Source organism: Ascidia mentula, chromosome 6, assembly GCF_947561715.1.
Source record: "Ascidia mentula chromosome 6, kaAscMent1.1, whole genome shotgun sequence".
Classification (NCBI taxonomy): domain Eukaryota; kingdom Metazoa; phylum Chordata; class Ascidiacea; order Phlebobranchia; family Ascidiidae; genus Ascidia; species Ascidia mentula.
Window position 1 is genome coordinate 20,298,136 of NC_138571.1, and position 23,443 is coordinate 20,321,578.

General features: G+C 38.0%; 3 protein-coding genes, 1 long non-coding RNA gene and 2 pseudogenes across 5 annotated transcripts in view; 2 read left to right on the forward strand and 4 right to left on the reverse strand.

Annotated features, from left to right (window-relative positions):
• The window catches only part of LOC145907419 (uncharacterized), a 292,577-nt gene that overhangs the window by 57,118 nt on the left and 212,016 nt on the right, over positions 1–23,443 (reverse strand). Inside the window, exons 11-12 of the mRNA XM_082994834.1 lie at positions 3,900–4,019; positions 3,446–3,565 (exon numbers count right to left, since the gene is read on the reverse strand). Coding sequence (XP_082850960.1) covers positions 3,446–3,565; positions 3,900–4,019 — 240 coding nt within the window. The remainder of the gene's footprint in view (positions 1–3,445; positions 3,566–3,899; positions 4,020–23,443) is intronic.
• On the reverse strand, positions 451–1,066 carry LOC145907462 (fibrinogen-like protein 1). Its single transcript, XM_082994868.1, has 2 exons — positions 953–1,066; positions 451–685 (listed from the first exon to the last, which is right to left on the reverse strand). Exons 1-2 carry the CDS (start codon positions 1,012–1,014, stop codon positions 505–507), a joined length of 243 nt encoding a protein of 80 aa, XP_082850994.1. The 5' UTR covers positions 1,015–1,066; the 3' UTR covers positions 451–504.
• Positions 6,938–8,712, forward strand: LOC145906200 (uncharacterized). Its single transcript, XM_082993620.1, has one exon. The coding sequence runs from the start codon at positions 7,309–7,311 to the stop codon at positions 8,296–8,298; it is 990 nt and encodes a 329-aa protein (XP_082849746.1). The 5' UTR covers positions 6,938–7,308; the 3' UTR covers positions 8,299–8,712.
• On the reverse strand, positions 8,810–10,992 carry LOC145906373 (uncharacterized; annotated as a pseudogene). Its single transcript, XR_014402817.1, has 4 exons — positions 10,809–10,992; positions 10,630–10,645; positions 10,143–10,315; positions 8,810–10,053 (listed from the first exon to the last, which is right to left on the reverse strand). The product of XR_014402817.1 is annotated as an uncharacterized LOC145906373 (transcript).
• LOC145906375 (uncharacterized) lies at positions 15,837–20,263 on the forward strand (annotated as a pseudogene).
• On the reverse strand, positions 20,846–21,485 carry LOC145906757 (uncharacterized). The gene is made up of 3 exons (XR_014402862.1): positions 21,380–21,485; positions 21,261–21,325; positions 20,846–21,035 (listed from the first exon to the last, which is right to left on the reverse strand). It is a non-coding gene; the product is annotated as an uncharacterized LOC145906757 (long non-coding RNA).

Consider the following 23,443-nt stretch of genomic DNA (forward strand, 5'->3'; position numbering starts at 1 on the left):
CAAATAACCTGGTATGCATTTTCTATATAGGCCACATGTCATTTGCGTAAAAAAGATACGAAGGGACAGAGGACAAAGGACATATAGGACAGAGACTTTTTGTACGCGTGGTTTGTAACGTGTTATTGTTAATCCTCGTGCGCTTGTTTATTATGTATTAAACTGATCGATTGACTTTGGGTTTGATAGCAGCCTTTTTATCAGGAGTCAGATATACGGCAGTGTTATTATTTGTGTAGACGTTTTAAGTAACGCCCTACAAATACCATGATAATAACAAACATGCAAAATGGCAAAGTTTTCGCTACTAACACAAAAATTGTAAGGATTTGTGGAATAAATTCGGTTCGGTATAATTGCTTTCCTGTTATTTACGATTTAAAGCCTTTATCAAAACTGGTGAAAGTATTTACAATGTCTTTCAATAATTGTAAATCAACACAACGTTACCATGGTAACCAACGACGCAATGTTAATTTTCGTCACTTTAAACCTCCCCAACATTTATTCGCATTTCACTTTCATCTTAGAACTCATTATTCCGCTCCATGAGATTTTCCAATAATACCAACTCATAGTGTTGCGCGCAGTAGAAGTTCTCGACCACGGACCGTTGAGTTGGGAATATGAACATCTACGATGCCACCAAGCTCCACCATAAGTCGCAGCACAATTACCTGGATCCCTGCAATTATAATTAAGTCGGTTGTCAACAAATCTGTGTTACAACTTATTTAAACTCAGTTAAAACTTGTGTTTAACTAAAACTTTAACGCAACCCCCTGTTTCAGAGCAATTGATTTTTACAATTGTTGATTTAGGGTGGGCGGTTAACTTTGTCAACGAAAATCAACTATTTGAGGAAATGCATTTTATGTTTTTTGACTCAACTCGATTTACTTCGTTAGTAAAACAGAAATATAATCAGACTCGTTGTATCATTATTACTCACGTATCATGGTCTCTGTTGCGTGTTGAAAATCTCATCCCGTTTAGACTGTGGGACCCAGTCATGGAATCTCCTATATTCCCCGAATATCCGGAAATAGTAATTGTGTAAGAACTTCCTTCATCGCCAATGCTGAAAGTACTGAAAACAACAATGTCATAATGTTTAATTTAATGCAAAGTAATTTAAATAACAACGGACAATTTGTTGTTTTAAATCAATCCGCTTACATTGGTTTGTTGCTCATGGAAATTATTGTTAAACATAAAACCCTTTATGACGTAATAAACGACATGTGTCATACATTGTGTTGTGTTGTGTGGGATAATTATTTGTCAACTAAGCAATAAACACAGAGTGGGATTAGAAGTTTTCAGAAGGAAACCCAGTTATTTTTCAACTTTAAGTTCACAAACGACTGGAGGATTACAAGGAGGCTTTATTGTAGCTGAAGAACAAAGCGGATAATTCTAACTTTCCAGTCAAGATGCAACGTTTTGGCAAAGGTCAGTACTTGGCACTCAAGATTTTACCACAAGGAGTTGGGCAACAACGACCGCATAAACTCGTCTGGGCAACAGATTTTCCTTAACCTTTTTTAAGTGGTTTTTAACCTTTTTTATCTCATTTCCTACTTCCACTGTAAACGGAATCCTTATTTCCCACTGGTATTTACATTTTTTAACTAAGAATTTAATTATTGTATTTTCGTTATATCTGTTATACTTTTTTAACTTTTTCTACCGCATGGCATTACCAATTACCAATAAGTGTTCAACACACAGTGAATACAGATCATTATATTTCTTTTCCGACTACTTTTGTGTATTTCGGTGCCGACCAATTATCCACCTACAACCCTAAAATTTCCCACCGGATAAGAACCACAGGCCTAAGGAATTAACTCTGCAGGCCAATGCACCCATTTTCTTGCATAGAGACCCAACAATATCCAATCAACCACGCAACGACCAGCAGCTAACCCAGGGGTGGGCAAAGAGAACACAGAGTGTTTACACTATACAACTTATACACTGACAATCAAGTTGTGCCAGCGTCTTACACGTCGCGATTACGGGATTTTTGTTGCCTCATTCAAAACATTGGGAGCCGAGCATGTTGGGCAGAAAATCGAAATTTCAAACACTGGATTATGCATGGGTGTTAGATGGAGAATATAATAATCTTTTCATCCCATATATCTATGCGGGACACAGCACTAATATTCACTGGATTGCTGCCATCAATTGTCAAACGGTTTGGCCGTGGTTAATTTCGCTTGAACTGTCATCCAGATGCCTACGCTTCAGAAGATTTGGAATCAAGGGCAAGAAAATTTTCTGCAGCCACATTCTCTAAGCGCAAAAAGGTGACGTTCGACCCAATCCGATCCCCACTGTGCTCGGTCCCGGCAATCCGCGACCAAGCGATCGCGCAAACCTCAAGAGCGGTGATGTGGGGTCGTTTCGAGTTGATTACCATCCCTATGTGTGTGCGGTATCTAAACTTTTTGTTTCATAATTATTCCAAACCGAGTAAATGCATTGAAACACAGCAAGAATATTCTGTGTTGCTTCAAACCTAAAACACGAATTTTGTGAATCTGACGTAATAAGGGGGGTATTTCCCTAATGTCTTTTAAGATTTTGTTAGTTATGACGATCTGGCAGCATCGGGTAAATTATCGTTGGAACAATGGCATTAAATTGAAAACGTTAAACACGTCATAGTCTTACCTATACTCGGCAAAACCTTGACCTCCGGAAAAATCCTGAAGGTCAACACGAAGGCGACATCTAGTGGACGCACTGGTGATTTGGTGCAGTTTCTCCAAACCTGATAAAATTTGTTGGTTGTAATAATATTGCTGAAAACACTGGAATTTAAATTGGATTAACTGGTACTGTTATTTTGATTCTAACTGGGTGTGCGCAAGTTGTAACACTGAGTAAAAGTTCAGTAAATGTATTAAATTCAAAACCAACTATTATTCAAAATTTAACAGCAGTTGTGTTCAGTTTTTTTTAAACTTGTAAGGCGTTTAGTTTAGGATTGCTTTATTTGAATACGAACCCATCCAAAATTCTGTTGATAGATTCCCAAACCCGTTCTTGTAATCCACCCAATCTCTATCGAAACTCACAGATCCATCATAACGACGCTGGAACACCTGGTATTTATTATAACCTATGTAAGGTCTTCAGACAATAACTTGTCATGTAAACGACCACCGAACGCTTCCCAACCATTAAACTTAGGATACAGTTCTAGCCTCAAGAGTCAAACTTACCAGCCAAGCTCCACCATCCATGTCGCAATATCCCTGGAAAGTCAGAGGAGAAGTTAAACTGTAGACTCCGCTTACGTTAAGGCCGTTTTGTAACGCGTCCTTGCAGGTTGGAAACGAGCCTAGGTTTCGAACACCATGAACAGTGTTAATAAATTGCATTTCTTTCATCCAAAGGAGAAATCAAACACGAAACTACAAAATCTTACCTATATCGCAATGTGATCCGCTGTACCCGTGGGCACATGAACAATTGTAGGAGGTTTTTGTGTCAGTGCAAGTTCCATTGTTCTGGCAAACACCAGGATTTTGTGCACAGAAATCTGGATCTAAAAAGGAATCAAGTTTCATGATCTGAATTTGCATTCTTACTCTCAGGGAAGAGTTGACTTCACGGCCCTACAGAACACACAGGTGATAGATTGCTTAAAAGTGGGTTTTATTTAGTCCGTATTTCAATGATATTGACAGTCAGGCACGCGAGGCAATTTCGTTTAGCTGGTTGTCATGTAGGACAGCATGTGGCATCCTCAAATTAATGACATTAAATTTTCCCTTTTTTTCTACTGACCGGTTACAAATGCATCACGGACTCAAACCGGTTCGTGGCCCGGAGGTTGGAATCCCTGTATTTGTATATTGTAAAAACGACGTCAAACTTACAACAATCAATGCCATCTCCGGTGTAGTTTGCGTTGCAAGAACATTGAAAACTGCCGACGGTGTTGATGCAAGTTGCATGCTGATGACAGTTGTGCATTACATTCGCGCATTCATTTATATCTGAATATGATAATTACGATCAATTTCAGTGGACTGTTACATACTGAGTGGCATTTAGCTCCGAAGTAAACGCGAGGCATGAACTTCATTAAGAACAGCACCTTCAACACGGCTATAAGTGAAAGTTCGTAAGGCCGAAAATTCAGAACTATCAAATATTCTGCTGCTTAAACATGAAAAACATTACAACATGAAATAATTAACATTTTCTTCCTGTTGGTTGACGTCAGCTAAGAATATATAGTCGCCAGAATCAACATGAGTTGTAGCGTTCTTTTCAAGCAGAATTCACCCGGCATTTTCCATTCTTTTGCGATTTACCTGGCGCATTTCTCTTAGTTCCAAATATTCCAGCTTTCAGGGCAATTTCTTACCTATTTCACAGTCTGACCCAATCAACCCGGGGTTGCAAGAACAATGTTGGTCGTTAACTCCAGACAAACATTCACCGTTGTTAGAACAAGTTCTCAAACAATCTTCATCTAAAATATTGGTTGAAAAACAAGCGTTATTTCATTTATCACTTCTTTTCACTTTCAATCCCTGTTTATCGGTTAGAAGGCTTTTTGTTAACTTACGAGTGAACGAAAAGTATTGACTTGATGAACCACACGATTTGCTGGTTACACCACCCTTGGTCGAACTAATAAATGAGCGTCTTCCGTTTCTAGAATAAAACGTCACGTATCCTCCACTTCCTGAAAATATTCATGATTGATTCAAACAAACCACAAAGTGTTAACTACACCAACTTACGCGACAAGATACCAGCGTGAATGGCAGAGGCACAAACCGAGGAATTCTTGTTGTACGAGTTTGTTCCACAGACGTAGTTGGACGAACAACCAGGTGGACAAAATACATCAGTTACAGAAAACTCACTGTTTCCTGTCGTGCTGCATTTCACTATATTTACATAAATAGTAATTATTTATTCTAACCAAAAGCTACCCGGAGTATAGCTTACTTTCAAATGTGTACGACCATCTTGCAAACGAACAAGATTTGCTTCTCACTCCGTTCCTGTCCAATCCTTTATATTCATATATTGGTTCACTTTTGTATACTTCAAAGTAGCCTCCATCATCTTTACAAACATATTTGGTTTGAGTTCATATAAAAGAAAATCCGGTAAACATGCCAGGGTACTATCACTGTAACTTACTGTCCATCAGTCCTGCATGCATTGCAGCCAGACATAGGGGACCAGAGGCGTAATCATCACTTCCACACAAATCCGAATATTGTCTCCAGCAGTTGGGTGGGCAGATTACTTTTGAAATTGAGTGATTTAAATCTGATAACTTTGTGTCACACGTTGCTGTGGAAACGAAATATTTAGTAGACTTATAAGCAGTACATAAAAATTTTATGAGTAAATTTGAAACACAGCTTACCTGTCAACGAATTGCATTGATTCTTGCATTGTAGATAACAAAGCAGGAAAGCTTGCAGATAATACTTTAACATCATTGCTACATAAAATGAAAGTACATACGCTACAAGTAAACAAGAAATTTAAAGTTATAAAGCTTAAAAATCGCAATAATAATAGTTTTATCTCGTATATATTTCCGAAAATCGGTTTGCGATGTTTTTTTTCTCTCAAAAATATTCCCTTGTTTATAAAAAGCTCTGAACACTGTGTTCAAAGCTTCGTATCTATTGGCAAAACCTTAACCTTCTGATATCTGTTCATTTGTTTCAATAAGTTCTAACCGTTATTTACAATTGTTTATAAAGATGACGAAACGACTAAATCATTTACAGATGACATTATGATTTTAATTTAATGAACTCCGGCTGAAATTGTTAATGATTATCACCAATTTGTGACAGGCACTGTGTGCATAACCATTACAGCAAGACACCAGAACTGGAGAGATTTCTAATGAAACCAGAATCACAAAGCACGAAACACCAAATAATGACACACTTTCTAAACTGGTTTTGCGGAATGATCTGACGTAAAACAAAAGTTCCTGGTACTTGCACAATAGCTTGCTTAGTTTACAGCATCCTTGTTTTCAAGCTTCCGCAACATAGAAGGAAGTTGCGTAGAAACCCCGGGTCTGTGAACCAAAACAGGAACATTGACTGATCAATCCATCCATCCGTGCGCTTATGCTGAAACGCTGATCTCAAGACACCAACGTAAGCTATTACGTCATCCAGGGTGCACTGAACACAACACTATCCACTCATCATACGTTGCTATTCGTTGGAGGCGGCATCTGAAGACAGACCTTCAATCAATCAACTCCATACCAACGCCCGTTGACCACCTCTCATCGTCAAAGGAGACCAACGAATCAACGAAGAAATGAAAATTAATACGCGCGACGCTATACACAAATGCACGACGCACACAACCTATTGTTTGTTTACATCCGAATGAGTTTGAACCAATAGACAATGTTTTCCTCATCATCGAAGACTTCATGAAGATAAGTGCTGAAGAACTACACGGATTCCTAACGGCCACGAACTTTATTGCAAGAAAGCTCTTGCAAACGGGGGAATATAATGTAGTTAAAATTGTATTTTATCGCTTTTAATTGTTTTACCGACATTCATTCATTAACGCACGTCACTTTTTAATTCGCCTGGTCACGATACTCGTGCGTTATTAATCTGATAAGCCGCTCTAGCACGTGAGAGAAATTAATCTTGGTCAGTTTCGCAACACCGGAACTTTCCGCTGACGAAAGCCTTACGATTCTTTGTTATCTACGTTTGTTTTATGACATTTTTACCCGGTCAACACGCTTGAAATTGAGTCTATATAATTGACCGCTTGGGCTGTAAAGCGAAACACTTTCTGAACCGTAACATCGAAAGTTTATGATGTTTCATTACGACTTTTGCACGCTTCAATGGTTTTTCGGGTGCTTTCCCTTATATTTGATTAAAAAGTGCCAGTTTGAAAACTGATTTCTGGTCAAAAAATGTCGGCCTTGGCTTCGCTTTGTGACGCTTACGGTAGTGATTCTGATTTTAGCGATAACGACGAGCAATTTACGCAAGTAGATCAAGCTGGCACCAAAGTGAATTTGCCTTTACCGCAAGCTATTTCTTCATTGTTTGGAGACACCAAGTCCTTGAAACCCCAGGAACACCGAGGTCGAATCCGGTCGTTCCCCCATGAGCGCGGAAATTGGGCAACGTATGTTTACATACCTTACCCTAAAAAAAGTTTGGATGAATTTAAATTCAACGTTGAAAAAACACTCGAAAGCAGAGAAAAAGGAATTAAATTATCTGCTTTAATTATTGTGTACAGTTTTAAATGTTTGGGAATCAATTGATAGAATCGACATGGCATCTTGTGGATGATTTCCATGTGAGTATTTCAGTTGACTCAATGCTTCATGTCCAAAATGGACATTTCAAAGCATATGGTGAAATAATAGCTGCAAGTTTGGTGCAAGGTGGGCCAGCTCCACATTGCTTACACCCAAATGTGTTCACAATTCTTGCTAACATGGATTCAGTTGATATAACCAAACTAAATCTTGACCAACACTTTACTGAGAATAAAGTTCAACTGATACAGAGAGTTTGTGCTGACCCACTTGTTCATACTGACATAATTACAGAAAATGGATACACAGGCAAAATCAATATTGATAGCGCTAGTGAAATTAGTCGCACAATCATGGTAAGCATCACTAATAAGCGGCTTTGCTACCTCAAAGAGTTTGCTTCAGGGCTGAGTCTGTTTGGTTTGTTCAATGTTGTCAAAAATAATGCCTTACTTTTTGCACCATTATTCATTCCAGGCAAATTGACTGTTGATGCCAATTATGTGTCAAGTTTACTGCAACCGCAATATTCCTCAAAAAATTCCACAAAGCGGTGCGTAGAGGAGAAGATAATGGATAACTTTCAAGATTTCTTGAACTATATTGAGGATAACTGTATTCGTGCCCCCACAGAAGAGGTTTTGGCTTACTGCTGTACTAACAGTGAAAATGAAGTCAATGTAGAAAATATTGGAGAGACAATGACTGCAGCAGCTGATTGTACTCCAGCTGGTGTGCTAGGTTGGCTAACAGGCCAAAAACATAGGCCAATATTTGGTGACAGTTTGTCCATATCTGTGGAATTTAATCATGACTGCATGAGCAACAACCCAAACCACACAATCTGTTTTCCTGTTGTTGGTGCATGTGCGAAAACAATTACGCTCCCTACTAAACATATGGAAGAACTTCAAGATTTCAAATCCATCTTTATTACAGCAATGTCCAATGGCCAGGCATTTGGTTTACATTGAAAAAATTATTCTATTTCATTGTTTGTATTCATAAGTAGTTGTCACTTTATTGCATGTTTCAAGTGTTATATGGCAAAACAGCAATTTATATTTTTTACGTACTCACTATTGTGTTCATGACCGTCAGCATTGTCGAAGCAAAATTAGTGTTTTATTTTTTTATTCAACTGCCTCCTGTTTGTTTTGGTGAAACTTATTTCATCCTTTTATACCAAAATTGTTTTTACCTGACACTTACTATTGCATTTTTGAGGTACTGCTGCATAATTGTGAGATTTTTGTGCCACTGCTACTTGCCACTGTATATTTATGCACTCACTTTTCTTCATTTACACTGCATGCTGTCTTTCACACTTTTCTATTCCATCATCTGTTCGCAATACAATGGGAAAAAAATTCGATTTGTATCCTAGCATTTACAAACCACCTCTTTTAGATTCTAGTAGTGCAGTACGCTGATGGTTAATCAGTGGTTAATCAGTGAGTAAAAAAACAATTTTTCACTAAGTTGCCTGTGTTTGTTGATGTAATTTGACAATTAACATACTTGCACAACAACAAAGTTCAATATACTGAAGTACAAACATGCATAAATGGCTGTGTACTTTGACTTTTTATTCTTTTGCAACCTCCATTATCCCTTTGTACATTGCCAGTGCTTCTGCACAAGAGGTTGGCATGACAAATCCAAGTTCAGTTCGAACATAGTCAAAATATTCCTCATATTCGTTCACTTCTTCGGGTGGGGAAAAATCATTGCACACCACTTGAAATTTCTCTTGTGAGACTGCATTTATCATGTCTGCTCTTCCACCATACCTTTCTGGCATTAAGTAAAGTAAATTTGGACCAGCTATAACATTGTGTCTTGATTTTCGTATTCGATGACTATTCCAGTGATCCATTACAAAATTTAAGTCACTTTGTAGAACTTTGGAGAAGCAATACCACACACACTCCTTGCTTAAAGGAAGTGAATAATCAACAACACCTTTAAACTCGAGATCACCAAAAAAGTTTCGCCACCAAGAAGTACGAAACTTGCACAATGTTGACCACCAACTTTCAATTCTCTGATTCCTTGGTGAAGGAACGTATCGATGTGCATTGATACTGTTTCTGAAAAAGCACTGTGCTGCTGCCAATATCCCATTTTCTGTGCCCAAATCAGACACAATTTGCACTGGACAACCTTGTACATGTGAAACAGTTCTAAGGTACATGGAAGCTATAGTGTGTGGGCATTTATTGGAGCGTATAACATGAAGCCATAGGACCTTACGACTAAAACCATCAATGGCTGCATGTATGGAAAAACCAAATGGCTTTAATTTATCATAACCATCTATATGCCAGGCATAATTGGGCCCTGGATTGTTATACTCTCTGCGCTTCAGACGATGGCCCCTCCTGAGTTCACAGCCATCAGGATCAATTTTATTCAAAACTTCTGCAACAAAGGATCTTGGAACTCTCAAACCCTCCATCTCCAAACCATGCCACACAGAACGGTACCCCCACATGAAGATGGACCTTCTAAAATTTCTTTGATTCGTTTTTCAGCATCATTTATAATATTCGGATCTTTTTGCCAAGCACCACGTCTATGCAGCCCCATTTCTTGTAAGCGTCTTTTCAAGGTTCTCAAACTGAAAGTTACATTGTGGTCATTTTGCAACAAATGCAAAATTTCAGAGTGTTCATATCCTAGTTGAAAGTAGTGGGTGATGAGGTGTGTTTCATCAAAGGTGGTCCCTGCAAGGAAAATCGTATTGTCCAAACCGAAATAACAAAATTGCAATGAATGTAGGCCAACTGGAAATATACAATACAAACACACTTACCATGGCCACAATTGGTACAAAATGAATGATCAAGTCCCACATACCAGATTGGAAAGTTTGCAAACTGCGCGGAGGATTTTTTTCTGTTGGTGGTGATTGCGCGGATTGTGCGCGGACTAGCGATTTTTTTGCGCGGATTGTAGTAGATTTTTTTGTTGTTTAGTACACTGTGCCTTTAGTAACAAGCCTATTTTCCCTTTGACAAAAAACACTGGAATAATGTATTTTTAAGAACCGATTCATAATATTTAATGTTATTAGCGTTTACTTGAATAAAATTGCACTTTTCACAGATGATTATACCCGCTTTTTTAGCGGCTGTCAGGTACAATGACTTGGCGTAGTTGTCACGGGTGGCGAAAGCTAGTCTGGAGGGTTGCGAGTTGGAATCCCGTGGTCACAACTTTTTTTCTCCAGGAACTTATTAATGTTTAATTGGTGTTCTTCTTTCTGGCACGGAGCTACAACGCATTTAACCTAACAAAACCATTTGCCACAAACAACTGTGAAGCAAAAACAAGTGTTTCAAAACGTTTTAACTTTATTTACGCTTGATTTGTAACTTGCCAGTTGCCATCACGAAAATTTATGCAAGAAAGGGAAACTTTGGTTCCTAATTTTTTTGTCGTGTAACCACTTTAGAAGCAGCGCCATGCCTATGTTTACTCCGACGACCTTTCGATACAGGGATGAGTGCCATCCCATGTTTCTTGCTGCCTTTAGCATAAAGTTTGGCCATCTCGTATAACGCCTCGTCACACTGGATTGCATGGGGCATAGACCAATCAACGATTGTTCTGTTTTTGAGAACTTCAAAACTTTGTTGCCCATCCGTTTCTTGTTTTTCCATTACTCGTAGAATGACTCGGCAACTGCTTCAGTGCCTGTTTTTGCATACATAATATGAAAAACCAAGCAAAATTCCTGACCAATTTTCGCGTATAGCTCGGGGTCGATGTACCTATATGGCGCGGATAAACTTTCTTTCGTTAAATAAGGCAGCATTAAACGATCTTCCATCACCGAAAGAAACTTTGGTGAACGTTTTAGAAAAGAAGGAAAACTCAAGAAACCGAGTTGTAGAAACATCAATTTTAGAAAATGGCTCTTAGCTTGGGTCGCAATCTTCCGTCTTAATGTGATCAAACATTACGGCAAAGTGAGTTTGAAACATAGGCTAATCCCCAAACTACATTAAGTAAGGTTGACTGTAACCTCCTATATATGCGCGCAGAAAACTCGGCCCAAGAATTCAAAAACGCATGTTTTTCCAAAAAAAGATCAAATGGATTTCCAAATTTGACGAATGTGCGTAATTTCGCCATTATAAAATACAGATGGCAAATATTGCATTCACCCCGCTCGACCTTGTCCTTTTTTCGTTGTTCGTGATTTTCGAGAGAAGGAGAGAAAAAAATCAACGCTCAGGTCAGTGAAGCATATCCAAAGAGCCTTCAAACCGAACATTGGCACAGAACAGTTGGGGTCTTGGGGAAAAGTCATCAGTGTTGCAAGACTTGGAGCGATTTGTGCGCGGATTAATAATTTTTGCGCGGATTGCTAGTAAAATCACGAAAATTGCGCGGATTTTTGACCGATTTTGAAAATTCTGCGCGGAGGATAAATGAAAATCCTCCGCGCACGACATATTTTCCAATCTGGCCCACATAGTGATCACAATTTAAACAATTCATTCAGTTGAACAGTCCCTGCCAACAACTGGAGTAGGTAAATGCTTACTTAGCTGATATAGTCGGTCACCCGTCGTGCAAAAATACGAACGGAGTGAAATCAACGAGAACCTGGCCAGTCACTACATTTTGCGTCACAAGAAATATATTTCGCGCGGTGAAAATATATTTCGCGATGTTACGAAATTTTATTTGTAGCGGTTGAAATATATTTCGCGATGTTACGAAATTTTATTTGTAGCGGTTGAAATATATTTCGCGATGTTACGAAATTTTATTTGTAGCGGTCGAAAATATATTTCGCGATGTTACGAAATTTTATTTGTAGCGGTTGAAATATATTTTGCGATGTTACGAAATTTTATTTGTAGCGGTCGAAAATATATTTCGCGATGTTACGAAATTTTATTTGTAGCGGTCGAAATATATTTCGCGATGTTACGAAATTTTATTTGTAGCGGTCGAAAATATATTTCGCGATGTTACGAAATTTTATTTGTAGCGGTCGAAAATATATTTCGCGATGTTACGAAGTTTTATTTGTAGCGGTTGAAATATATTTCGCGATGTTACGAAATTTTATTTGTAGCGGTTGAAATATATTTTGCGATGTTACGAAATTTTATTTGTAGCGGTCGAAATATATTTCGCGATGTTACGAAATTTTATTTGTAGCGGTCGAAAATATATTTCGCGATGTTACGAAATTTTATTTGTAGCGGTCGAAATATATTTCGCGATGTTACGAAATTTTATTTGTAGCGGTCGAAAATATATTTCGCGATGTTACGAAATTTTATTTGTAGCGGTCGAAATATATTTCGCGATGTTACGAAATTTTATTTGTAGCGGTCGAAATATATTTCGCGGTGCACTTGGGTAGATACATTGACCACATAACGGGGGCATCGACGCAAACCAGATTATGACGTCACAATCGCTTTTAACAATGGACAAGGTTGTGCGTGCGTCAAATGTGCGTGAAGTGCGCTGTAGTCTGAAACGTGTCAACTGAACCGTGAATGTTTTGAAGAATATAATGTGGGTTGGGCCCAGATTTCATTTATGGTGTAGTCTGGAAGCATTAAATACTCTAATGTGGGTTGGGCCCAGATTTCAGTTATGGTGTAGCGTGGAAGCATTAAATACTGTAATGTGGGTTGGGCCTAGATTTCAGTTATGGTGTAGCATGGAAGTATTTAAATACTCTAATGTGGGTTGGGCCTAGATTTCAGTTATGGTGTAGCGTGGAAGCATTAAATACTCTAATGTGGGTTGGGCCTAGATTTCAGTTATGGTGTAGTCTGGAAGTATTAAATACTCTAATGTGGGTTGGGCCTGGATTTCATTTATGGTGTAGCGTGGAAGCAGTAAATACTCTAATGTGGGTTGGGCCTAGATTTCAGTTATGGTGTAGTCTGGAAGTATTAAATACTCTAATGTGGGTTGGGCCTAGATTTCAGTTATGGTGTAGCGTGGAAGCATTAAATACTCTAATGTGGGTTGGGCCTGGATTTCAGTTATGGTGTAGCGTGGAAGCATTAAATACTCTAATGTGGGTTGGGCCTGGATTTCATTTATGGTGTAGCGTGGAAGCATTAAATACTCTAATGTGGGTTGGGCCTAGATTTCAGTTATGGTGTAGTCTGGAAGTATTAAATACTCTAATGTGGGTTGGGCCTGGATTTCATTTATGGTGTAGCGTGGAAGCATTAAATACTCTAATGTGGGTTGGGCCTAGATTTCAGTTATGGTGTAGCGTGGAAGCATTAAATACTCTAATGTGGGTTGGGCCTAGATTTCAGTTATGGTGTAGTCTGGAAGCATTAAATACTCTAATGTGGGTTGGGCCTAGATTTCATTTATGGTGTAGCGTGGAAGCATTAAATACTCTAATGTGGGTTGGGCCTAGATTTCAGTTATGGTGTAGCGTGGAAGCATTAAATACTCTAATGTGGGTTGGGCCTGGATTTCAGTTATGGTGTAGTCTGGAAGCATTAAATACTCTAATGTGGGTTGGTCCCAGATTTCAGTTATGGTGTAGCGTGGAAGTATTAAATACTCTAATGTGGGTTGGGCCTAGATTTCAGTTATGGTGTAGTCTGGAAGCATTAAATACTCTAATGTGGGTTGGGCCTAGATTTCAGTTATGGTGTAGCGTGGAAGCATTAAATACTCTAATGTGGGTTGGGCCCAGATTTCAGTTATGGTGTAGCGTGGAAGCATTAAATACTCTAATGTGGGTTGGGCCTAGATTTCAGTTATGGTGTAGTCTGGAAGCATTAAATACTCTAATGTGGGTTGGGCCTAGATTTCAGTGATGGTGTAGCGTGGAAGCATTAAATACTCTAATGTGGGTTGGGCCTAGATTTCAGTTATGGTGTAGCGTGGAAGCATTAAATACTCTAATGTGGGTTGGGTCTGGATTTCAGTTATGGTGTAGCATGGAAGCATTAAATACTCTAATGTGGGTTGGGCCTAGATTTCAGTTATGGTGTAGTCTGGAAGCATTAAATACTCTAATGTGGGTTGGGCCTAGATTTCAGTGATGGTGTAGCGTGGAAGCATTAAATACTGTAATGTGGGTTGGGCCCAGATTTCAGTTATGGTGTAGCGTGGAAGCATTAAATACTCTAATGTGGGTTGGGCCTAGATTTCAGTTATGGTGTAGCGTGGAAGCATTAAATACTCTAATGTGGGTTGGGCCTAGATTTCAGTTATGGTGTAGCATGGAAGTATTAAATACTCTAATGTGGGTTGGGCCTAGATTTCAGTTATGGTGTAGTCTGGAAGCATTAAATACTCTAATGTGGGTTGGGCCTAGATTTCAGTTATGGTGTAGCGTGGAAGCATTAAATACTCTAATATGGTTTGGGCCTAGATTTCAGTTATGGTGTAGTCTGGAAGTATTAAATACTCTAATGTGGGTTGGGCCTGGATTTCAGTTATGGTGCAGCGTGGAAGCATTAAATACTCTAATGTGGGTTGGGCCCAGATTTCAGTTATGGTGTAGCGTGGAAGCATTAAATACTCTAATGTGGGTTGGGCCCAGATTTCAGTGATGGTGTAGCGTGGAAGCATTAAATACTCTAATGCGGGTTGGGCCTAGATTTCAGTTATGGTGTAGCGTGGAAGCATTAAATACTCTAATGTGGGTTGGGCCTAGATTTCAGTTATGGTGTAGCCTGGAAGCTTTATGTGTAAAATAGAAATTACTTTAATTTGGTTTATTTGTAGTGACCATTTGTATTTATTGTTTATTTAGGTTCTGTTCTGCTAAAAATCGAATTGATTTTGTGCGAAGAGATGTTTTTTTGTAAAAGAAGTTTCAATCTTTTGAAAGATGTTGTTGACTCTCATGAGTCTAGGCAATTTCGAAATTGTGTGCCAATGCCAAAAAATTTATTAATCTCTGAAGATATTGTTCAACATTGGTAAGATGTAAAACTTTTCTAAATCCTAAAAACTATTTTAATACTTGCTTTAGCATCCTAAATGAAGTGGCATTCGGTGAGAAGGAATTTACATTCTCAAATACTCTGGAGAAGGTTAGTTATTACGCTGTGAATATTAAAGAATGAAACTTGCATTGTCACAAATTGGTCTAAGAATCTGTTAAGTAGTAATAAAAGTTCTATGTTCAGGCACATGAACATGTTTTTGTTGTATTATGGAAGTATTTCATTTGTGCTTTTATTTATTAGTGGTATGGATCCAAACATGAAGCAACAAATATGCTGCATCAATTCAAAAAGTTTTTTTTTTTCGAAACCTCTTTTTACGTTTGAAGATGCATGTAAAAGCTCAGTGCATTGGAATGATGCTGCCATACCATACATAATTACACGTTCAGAGTGCTTTGAATCACTTTGGCATTTTGACCGCCAATCTGAACCAAACAAACTATATCAATATGTAATAACCATCTTTGATGTTTTGGTGTTTGCAAAGTTTGAAGGCTTAGTAAGTATGCATTTAAATGTTATTAACTATCATTACATTAATGTCTTGGGCACAGAACAAGCTATCAAAATACAATCTTGAAAAGGCAAGCAAAACAATAAGAGAAAGCCTTAATAGCCAAGGTGCAGGTTTACAACAGGAAGAGAGATATTTTGTGAAGTTTGTGAAGAACGAATTCACTTGTTTAACTAAAATGGTTAGTAAATTGTATAGCTTAACACAATGCTTTGTGCATATGTGTGGTTGTTTATTTTAGCAAAATATATCAGAAGCAGCAAAGGAGAATAGCAAACAAAATTTGCAGGTAATATAAGACTGGTAATTGGTGCAGTTTATAAATTTAAGTTTAGAGTAAATCCAACAATTGTTGCAGTGGGCTTGTTCAATGACTCAGGCAAATGATTTAGTTGAGAAATTTGAAATCTCCACATTGACAAAGTTCATTCATTTCTCGAAGAATTCATTTGGTATGATAAAAAAAGGCCTGCTTTTTAGCTTAGTTTTACTTATTAAAAGAAAGTTCATCAAGCCATAATTGTATGACAATACAAACTGATTACATTTGTGATTTTTTTTAGATATTTTAATAGGTCGCTTGCATTGGGACAGTACATCCACTCCCTACATCATAGTACAAACAAAGGTCTTGGAATGCCAACATTCTAAAGATCGCAACAAGATTAAAAATGAAAGGCGTCATGTTGCACCACCTACACATGTAAGTGACTTTATGTTTTCTATGATAAAATATTGAAACCCCTTTGATCAGTTGCAAGATCATCCAAATCCTTGCAAAAAACATTTGTGTATTCAAGGGACCAAAAAAACTAACTGCAAGGCAAAAATTGTAATTCAGGAAATTATGAAGTTTCCACAGTTTCAGGTACTTCTTCAACTTGTTTGAATCTAATTTTATTTAGTTGGATATCAATAATTTCTTCTGTAATATGATTAGATAATCTCGAAATGTAAATCTAAAATGGACAAGACAAGTGTTGTTGTAAAAGATTTGCTGCAAAACAACGATAAGCACTTGCTAAAGCAACAAACTTACAGTGTTTGCTTTCCATCTCAGGATGACCACACCGGTCATGTTTTAGGGGAAGTAAGAATGTTATTTAAATTAAATGTTTACTTTTGAACTGTTTATTTACCATATTACATATTTTAAGGCTGCTGGTTTCCTTCAACCTGTTGATCAAAGAATAATTGCCAAAATAGATCAATTGGTTACAGAAGGTGTATGCAGTATTGAGGAAATTCTTAGAAGCCTAAAACATTATGTTGCCCATGAACTTTTTCAAAATGATACCCCACCATCTACTTCAAACAGGAGATTTTATCCAACAAAAAAGGACATTCAAAGTCATTATTACCGAGTATTTTGTAAACACAGATTTGCAAAAATTGATCAAACTAATGTCCAGTGCTTGGTGGATGAATGGGTGAAGGCAGGAGATGCCAATGACAAAATATATTTCCGGCCATTCATTGCTAACATGGAACCTGAAGTAGTTGATGGAGAAACAGCACCAGTCATTCAATCTGAACAAACCATGCTGTTTATCCATCAGTTTGCATGGCAGCGTAGATTGCTTCTGCGCTACGGCCAAGACATTTGTCTAATGGATGCTACCTACAAGACATCCAAATATGCTCTCCCATTGTTTTTTCTCTGTGTGAAGACAAATGTTGGCTATCAAGTTGTTGCCAGTTTCATTACACAGAATGAAAGACAATTGGACATTGAAGAGGCACTGAAAATATTGAAAGAATGGACTCCTGCATGGCAACCATCATTTTTTATGGTAGATAAATGTGATGCTGAGATCCATGCCATTGAAAGCATTTTTACAGGTTAAAGTTCTGCATCAAATATACATGTACCACATATGTAAAAATAACTATTTTCTAGATGTCCGTGTCCTCATTTGCGATTTTCATCGTGAACAGGCATGGGAAAGATGGGTTAAAAAATCTGAAAACCAAGTAGGTCCAGACAAGGACAAAGTTTTGACATTTATGAGAGGAATTGCTAACGCTGAATGTGAAAAAAGCTGCAACAATGCACTGCAGATATTTGAGTCAAGTTCAGTTTGGGAAAACAACCCAAAACTACAAAAATACTTCACAAATATTTGGCTTAAGGATAAAGAGGTTTGAGTATTTACAAAACATATATGTTAAATGTAACTTCTGTTCATGCACGTTTTCTAGCGTTGGATGTGGCTCTATCGAGCAGACCAGTTAAAGGTTTTGATCCGCACCAACAATGGTGTTGAGAGACAAAACCGAGTTTTAAAAGAATGCCATGTGCGATTTCGGACTGATAAGTCGCTTTCTGGCTTAATTACAATTTTGCACCACGAATTTTTGCCAAATGCATATGAGAAGTGAGTGTACCTCCACTAAAACATTTATGGTTATATGCAAGAACATGCAATCAAAATTAATCAATAAATTTTACTTTGAGCAGATACAAACAACAAAACATGAGATCTTCTGGCAATTACAGAAGTTACAACGCTGAGGTTCCCAGCTTTCTTCAAAACCGACCAAGAAAATTGGTAAAACATTGTATAAAACGTATCGGAGAAACTACAAACATTCAGGCAAGTTCTATATGTAGAAAAGGGGACTTGTTCACTGTATTAAGCAGTTCCTCTTCTGAAATATACACCATTAAATTTGGCACTGAAAGAGATTTTCCAAAGTGTACATGTCATGATTTTTTACACAATTTTTTACCATGCAAACACATGTTTGCAATTTTTAACAAGTATGCAGATGTTGGATGGCATAGTCTGCCAGATTGGTACTCCAATTCTGTTTACATGGTTTTGGATCCGGTTGTTGTGAACAAATTGTCAGCTGAAACTGTTTGTGATACTGTGGTCAAAACACAAGACATCAAGAATTCCTCCACAAACCAATCAATTTCTCAACCTGAAAACATTGTAACTGACGACAAAACCTGCGGTACTGACAACAAAACCTCAGATCGCAAACAAAGCCATCAAAAGTTTATTGATTTAATGAAGCATTTGATAGACCTTTCATATGATGTCAGTTCCAAGCAGGTTTTGGATGAAGGCATTTCTGATGGCAATGCCATGGTGGCTAAGTTTTCTAAAGCATGTTCATACGATTCTGGGTTTAGAATTACTCAACCTCCAGAACTTAAGTCATTGAAAAGGAAGCGAAAAACAACACCTTCTGAAAATACTGTCCATGATGAGTTGCCCCGCAAGCGACCAAAGCCCAATCCATTTTCATCACGGGTTGGACAATTTGCCAACCTTATGCAGCCGCTGCACCAAGTAACAACTTTGTTTCCTCGATCAAAGAAAAGTGTAAAATTAACAACCCCACAGGCAGCAAAAGCCTGTGACCAACATAAATCTTCTGGTGAGGCTTGTATGGATATTGTTCGGAACAAACACTCAATGATGCAAAAAAACATCACAGCCCATGTTACCGGTTACAAAGCTTCTGGTACAATTTTAAAAAACGGCCCTCATTCAATTTCTTTGTTGGAGTTAAAATCTCTGGATGATGCATTGCCACCAGCTGAAGTTTGCGAGCTTAAAAAGCATGACAGCAGATTTAATGTTGGTTGGCTTTATGATGAAGTCATTAACAGCTACTTGTGGCGATTAACTGGTGTGCACCAACACACACTTTATGTTTGTTCGACAGTGGCTCAAATATTACAAAGAAAAGCTTCAATTAAAAAAGTTTGGGAAGGGATAAATTTGCAAGGGAAACAAACACTGTTTATACCTTGGAACTCTTCAGGCTTCCACTGGGTTTTGCTTGTAGTTGACATCCCTGGTCGAAAAATGCTGTACATAGACCCAGTAGCAATGCCTTGTGTAAAAACAGACAGCAATGTTCAAACTGCAAAAGCTATGGTGAATTGTCTAATGGCAACAAAGTTTGGTTGGAAAATTAATACTGTGGAAATACCACACAGAACAAAACAGCCAGATGGATCAAGCTGTGGAGTGATGATATGTATGTATGCAAAATGGCTGGCAACTGGAGAAAAACTTGTGCAAAATGTTTGTACCTACAGCTATAGACTTGAAATGTTAAGGGAAATTGCTGGCAAGTGTCTTCAAGGCACAAATGAAATAGAGACATGTAAAGTATGTGGAGATGAAGGCGCCAATCCCCTGAAAAAAGTTTGGATTGAGTGCACTCGATGTGGACAGTGGTTTCACATCATGTGTGTTGGTTTTTCAGAGAAGCAAGCAAAAAAAGATAAATATTTTGTGTGCACATTGTAAATCAAACAACATTACAATCTGTTAAACAAATAAGAACACAAGCCAAATGAAATTTATTCACTATACCATAACAACCACAATGTCCCAATTTTTTTAGTTTTATCACTTCTGCAAAGTGAATGTAATACCGTACCTTTTGGGTTTTGGCCCAAAGGGTGTAACACTCTTGGAGTGACGGTAAACCTGACCAATCGGGACTCTACCTGAGAGGTGTAACACTCCTGCGAAGTGAATTTCCTACCATACCTTTGGGTTTTGACCCTAATGGTGTAACACTCGTAGAGTGATGGTAAACCTGACCAATCGGGACTCTACCTGAGAGGTGTAACACTTTCGCAGAGTGAATTTCATACCATACCTTGCGATGGTAAAACTGACCAATCAGGCTTCAACCTGAGAGGTGTAACACTTCTGCAGAGTGATTTTAAGACCATACTATTTAAGTATTGTGTTTTCTTCAACACGTATTATGTTGTTCAACCCAGTTTCATATGGCTACTGGCGAGGCGTCTGGGTTATCAAAAATGCCAACGACCACATGGAAAAGCCTCCTGGGCGTGGTAGGAATTTTTCAAACACAACATAAAAATGCAGTCCATCAACATATAAGCAAACATTATTTATTTGGAAAGCCTGAAATGCACTTAGTTCGCCATAAAAAAGAGAAATCGATTACAAAACAAATAGCACCGTTTTTGTAGCGACATGTGACAAAGAGTGCAATGTTTGTGCCCAAAGGAAGTTCATTTAAATTTGCATTGTCTGGCAGTGGCAGAAACAGTTTATTGCATCACAATTAGCATACACAAAACAATATATATAACACAAATGCTGTTTAACATGAGATAGTGTGTTTTATAAAGATTTCAACTTTGTAAAAAATATGTTTGGAAATTTGTATCTGGTTTCTTGCAGCTTATTTAGGGTGGCTTCTATCTTTGCAGAATCTGCAGTGTTAAAGCTTTGTTACAATTTTGTTTTATCAATCAAGAATCATACAGGAATATCCATTTTTTTAAATCCAATGTAAACAATATACGAAGTGAAAATATTTTGTAGTATGACGACAGACACTATCATATCCATAGTATGATATAAAATAATTTCATTTTTGGGAAGGAGTAAAAAGGACCACACAAAATGAACTTTAAAGACTTAACAGTAATTCTTACCTTATTCAAATTATACTTTATTTCCACAGATGTAATATTCCAACAGAAGCATTGCAGATGTTCAGCTGAAATTCAAGTAGCATTTAAAATTGTTTTTTTTTAATAAAATCATAACAAACCTTTTGATTTGTGTCTTCTGTTTGACTTGTCGCTTCAAATGTCATTTGTCTTTTGTTGAAACCAACATAGTCAAAATAGAATGACCTAAATTATGTTAATGGATCTAAACACATTGGCAACATGCTTCATTCTGATGGTCTGAGCTTGTGCAAAGTAAGCGAAGCAAAACCAAAATATAATAGTTCCAGTCATACACCAACCCACAGAGTATAAAGTTATTAAGCTTCACTATAACTGAAATCTAGGCCCAAACCACATTAGAGTATTTAATGCTTCCAGACTACACCATAACCGAAATCTGGGCCCAACCCGCATTAGAGTATTTAATGCTTCCACGCTACACCATAACCGAAATCTGGGCCCAACCCGCATTACAGTATTTAATGCTTCCACGCTACACCATAACTGAAATCTGGGCCCAACCCACATTAGAGTATTTAATGCTTCCACGCTACACCATAACTGAAATCTGGGCCCAACCCACATTAGAGTATTTAATGCTTCCACGCTACACCATCACTGAAATCTAGGCCCAACCCACATTAGAGTATTTAATGCTTCCACGCTACACCATAACTGAAATCCAGGCCCAACCCACATTAGAGTATTTAATGCTTCCACGCTACACCATAAATGAAATCCAGGCCCAACCCACATTAGAGTATTTAATACTTCCAGACTACACCATAACTGAAATCTAGGCCCAAACCACATTAGAGTATTTAATGCTTCCACGCTACACCATAACTGAAATCTAGGCCCAACCCACATTAGAGTATTTAATACTTCCATGCTACACCATAACTGAAATCTGGGCCCAACCCACATTAGAGTATTTAATGCTTCCACGCTACACCATAACTGAAATCTAGGCCCAACCCACATTAGAGTATTTAATGCTTCCACGCTACACCATAACTGAAATCTGGGCCCAACCCACATTAGAGTATTCAATGCTTCCACGCTACACCATAACTGAAATCTGGGCCCAACCCACATTAGAGTATTTAATGCTTCCACGCTACACCATCACTGAAATGTAGGCCCAACCCACATTAGAGTATTTAATACTTCCATGCTACACCATAACTGAAATCTGGGCCCAACCCACATTAGAGTATTTAATGCTTCCACGCTACACCATAACTGAAATCTAGGCCCAACCCACATTAGAGTATTTAATACTTCCATGCTACACCATAACTGAAATCTGGGCCCAACCCACATTAGAGTATTTAATGCTTCCACGCTACACCATAACTGAAATCTGGGCCCAACCCACATTAGAGTATTTAATGCTTCCACGCTACACCATCACTGAAATCTAGGCCCAACCCACATTAGAGTATTTAATGCTTCCAGACTACACCATAATTGAAATCTAGGCCCAACCCACATTAGAGTATTTAATGCTTCCAGACTACACCATAACTGAAATCTAGGCCCAACCCACATTAGAGTATTTAATACTTCCAGACTACACCATAACTGAAATCTAGGCCCAACCCACATTAGAGTATTTAATACTTCCATGCTACACCATAACTGAAATCTAGGCCCAACCCACATTAGAGTATTTAATACTTCCAGACTACACCATAACTGAAATCTAGGCCCAACCCACATTAGAGTATTTAATGCTTCCATGCTACACCATAACTGAAATCTAGGCCCAACCCACATTAGAGTATTTAATGCTTCAAAACATTCACGGTTCAGTTGACACGTTTCAGACTACAGCGCACTTCACGCACATTTGACGCACGCACAACCTTGTCCATTGTTAAAAGCGATTGTGACGTCATAATCTGGTTTGCGTCGATGCCCCCGTTATGTGGTCAATGTATCTACCGTGCACTTGTGGGCCACCGTATCAATCACATTATCATCTGATGATTTGAACATTTATGTGAACGATGAAAAAACAAGATCATTTTGTGGGTTTAAGGTAAGGGTGAAACTTTTTTGACAGCATTTCTTGTCTTGATTTGGTATCAGATTGTTTGTTATTGTTTGCAAACAATTCCAGATTTCAGGGCAACCTGCAGTTCAACAACTGAATA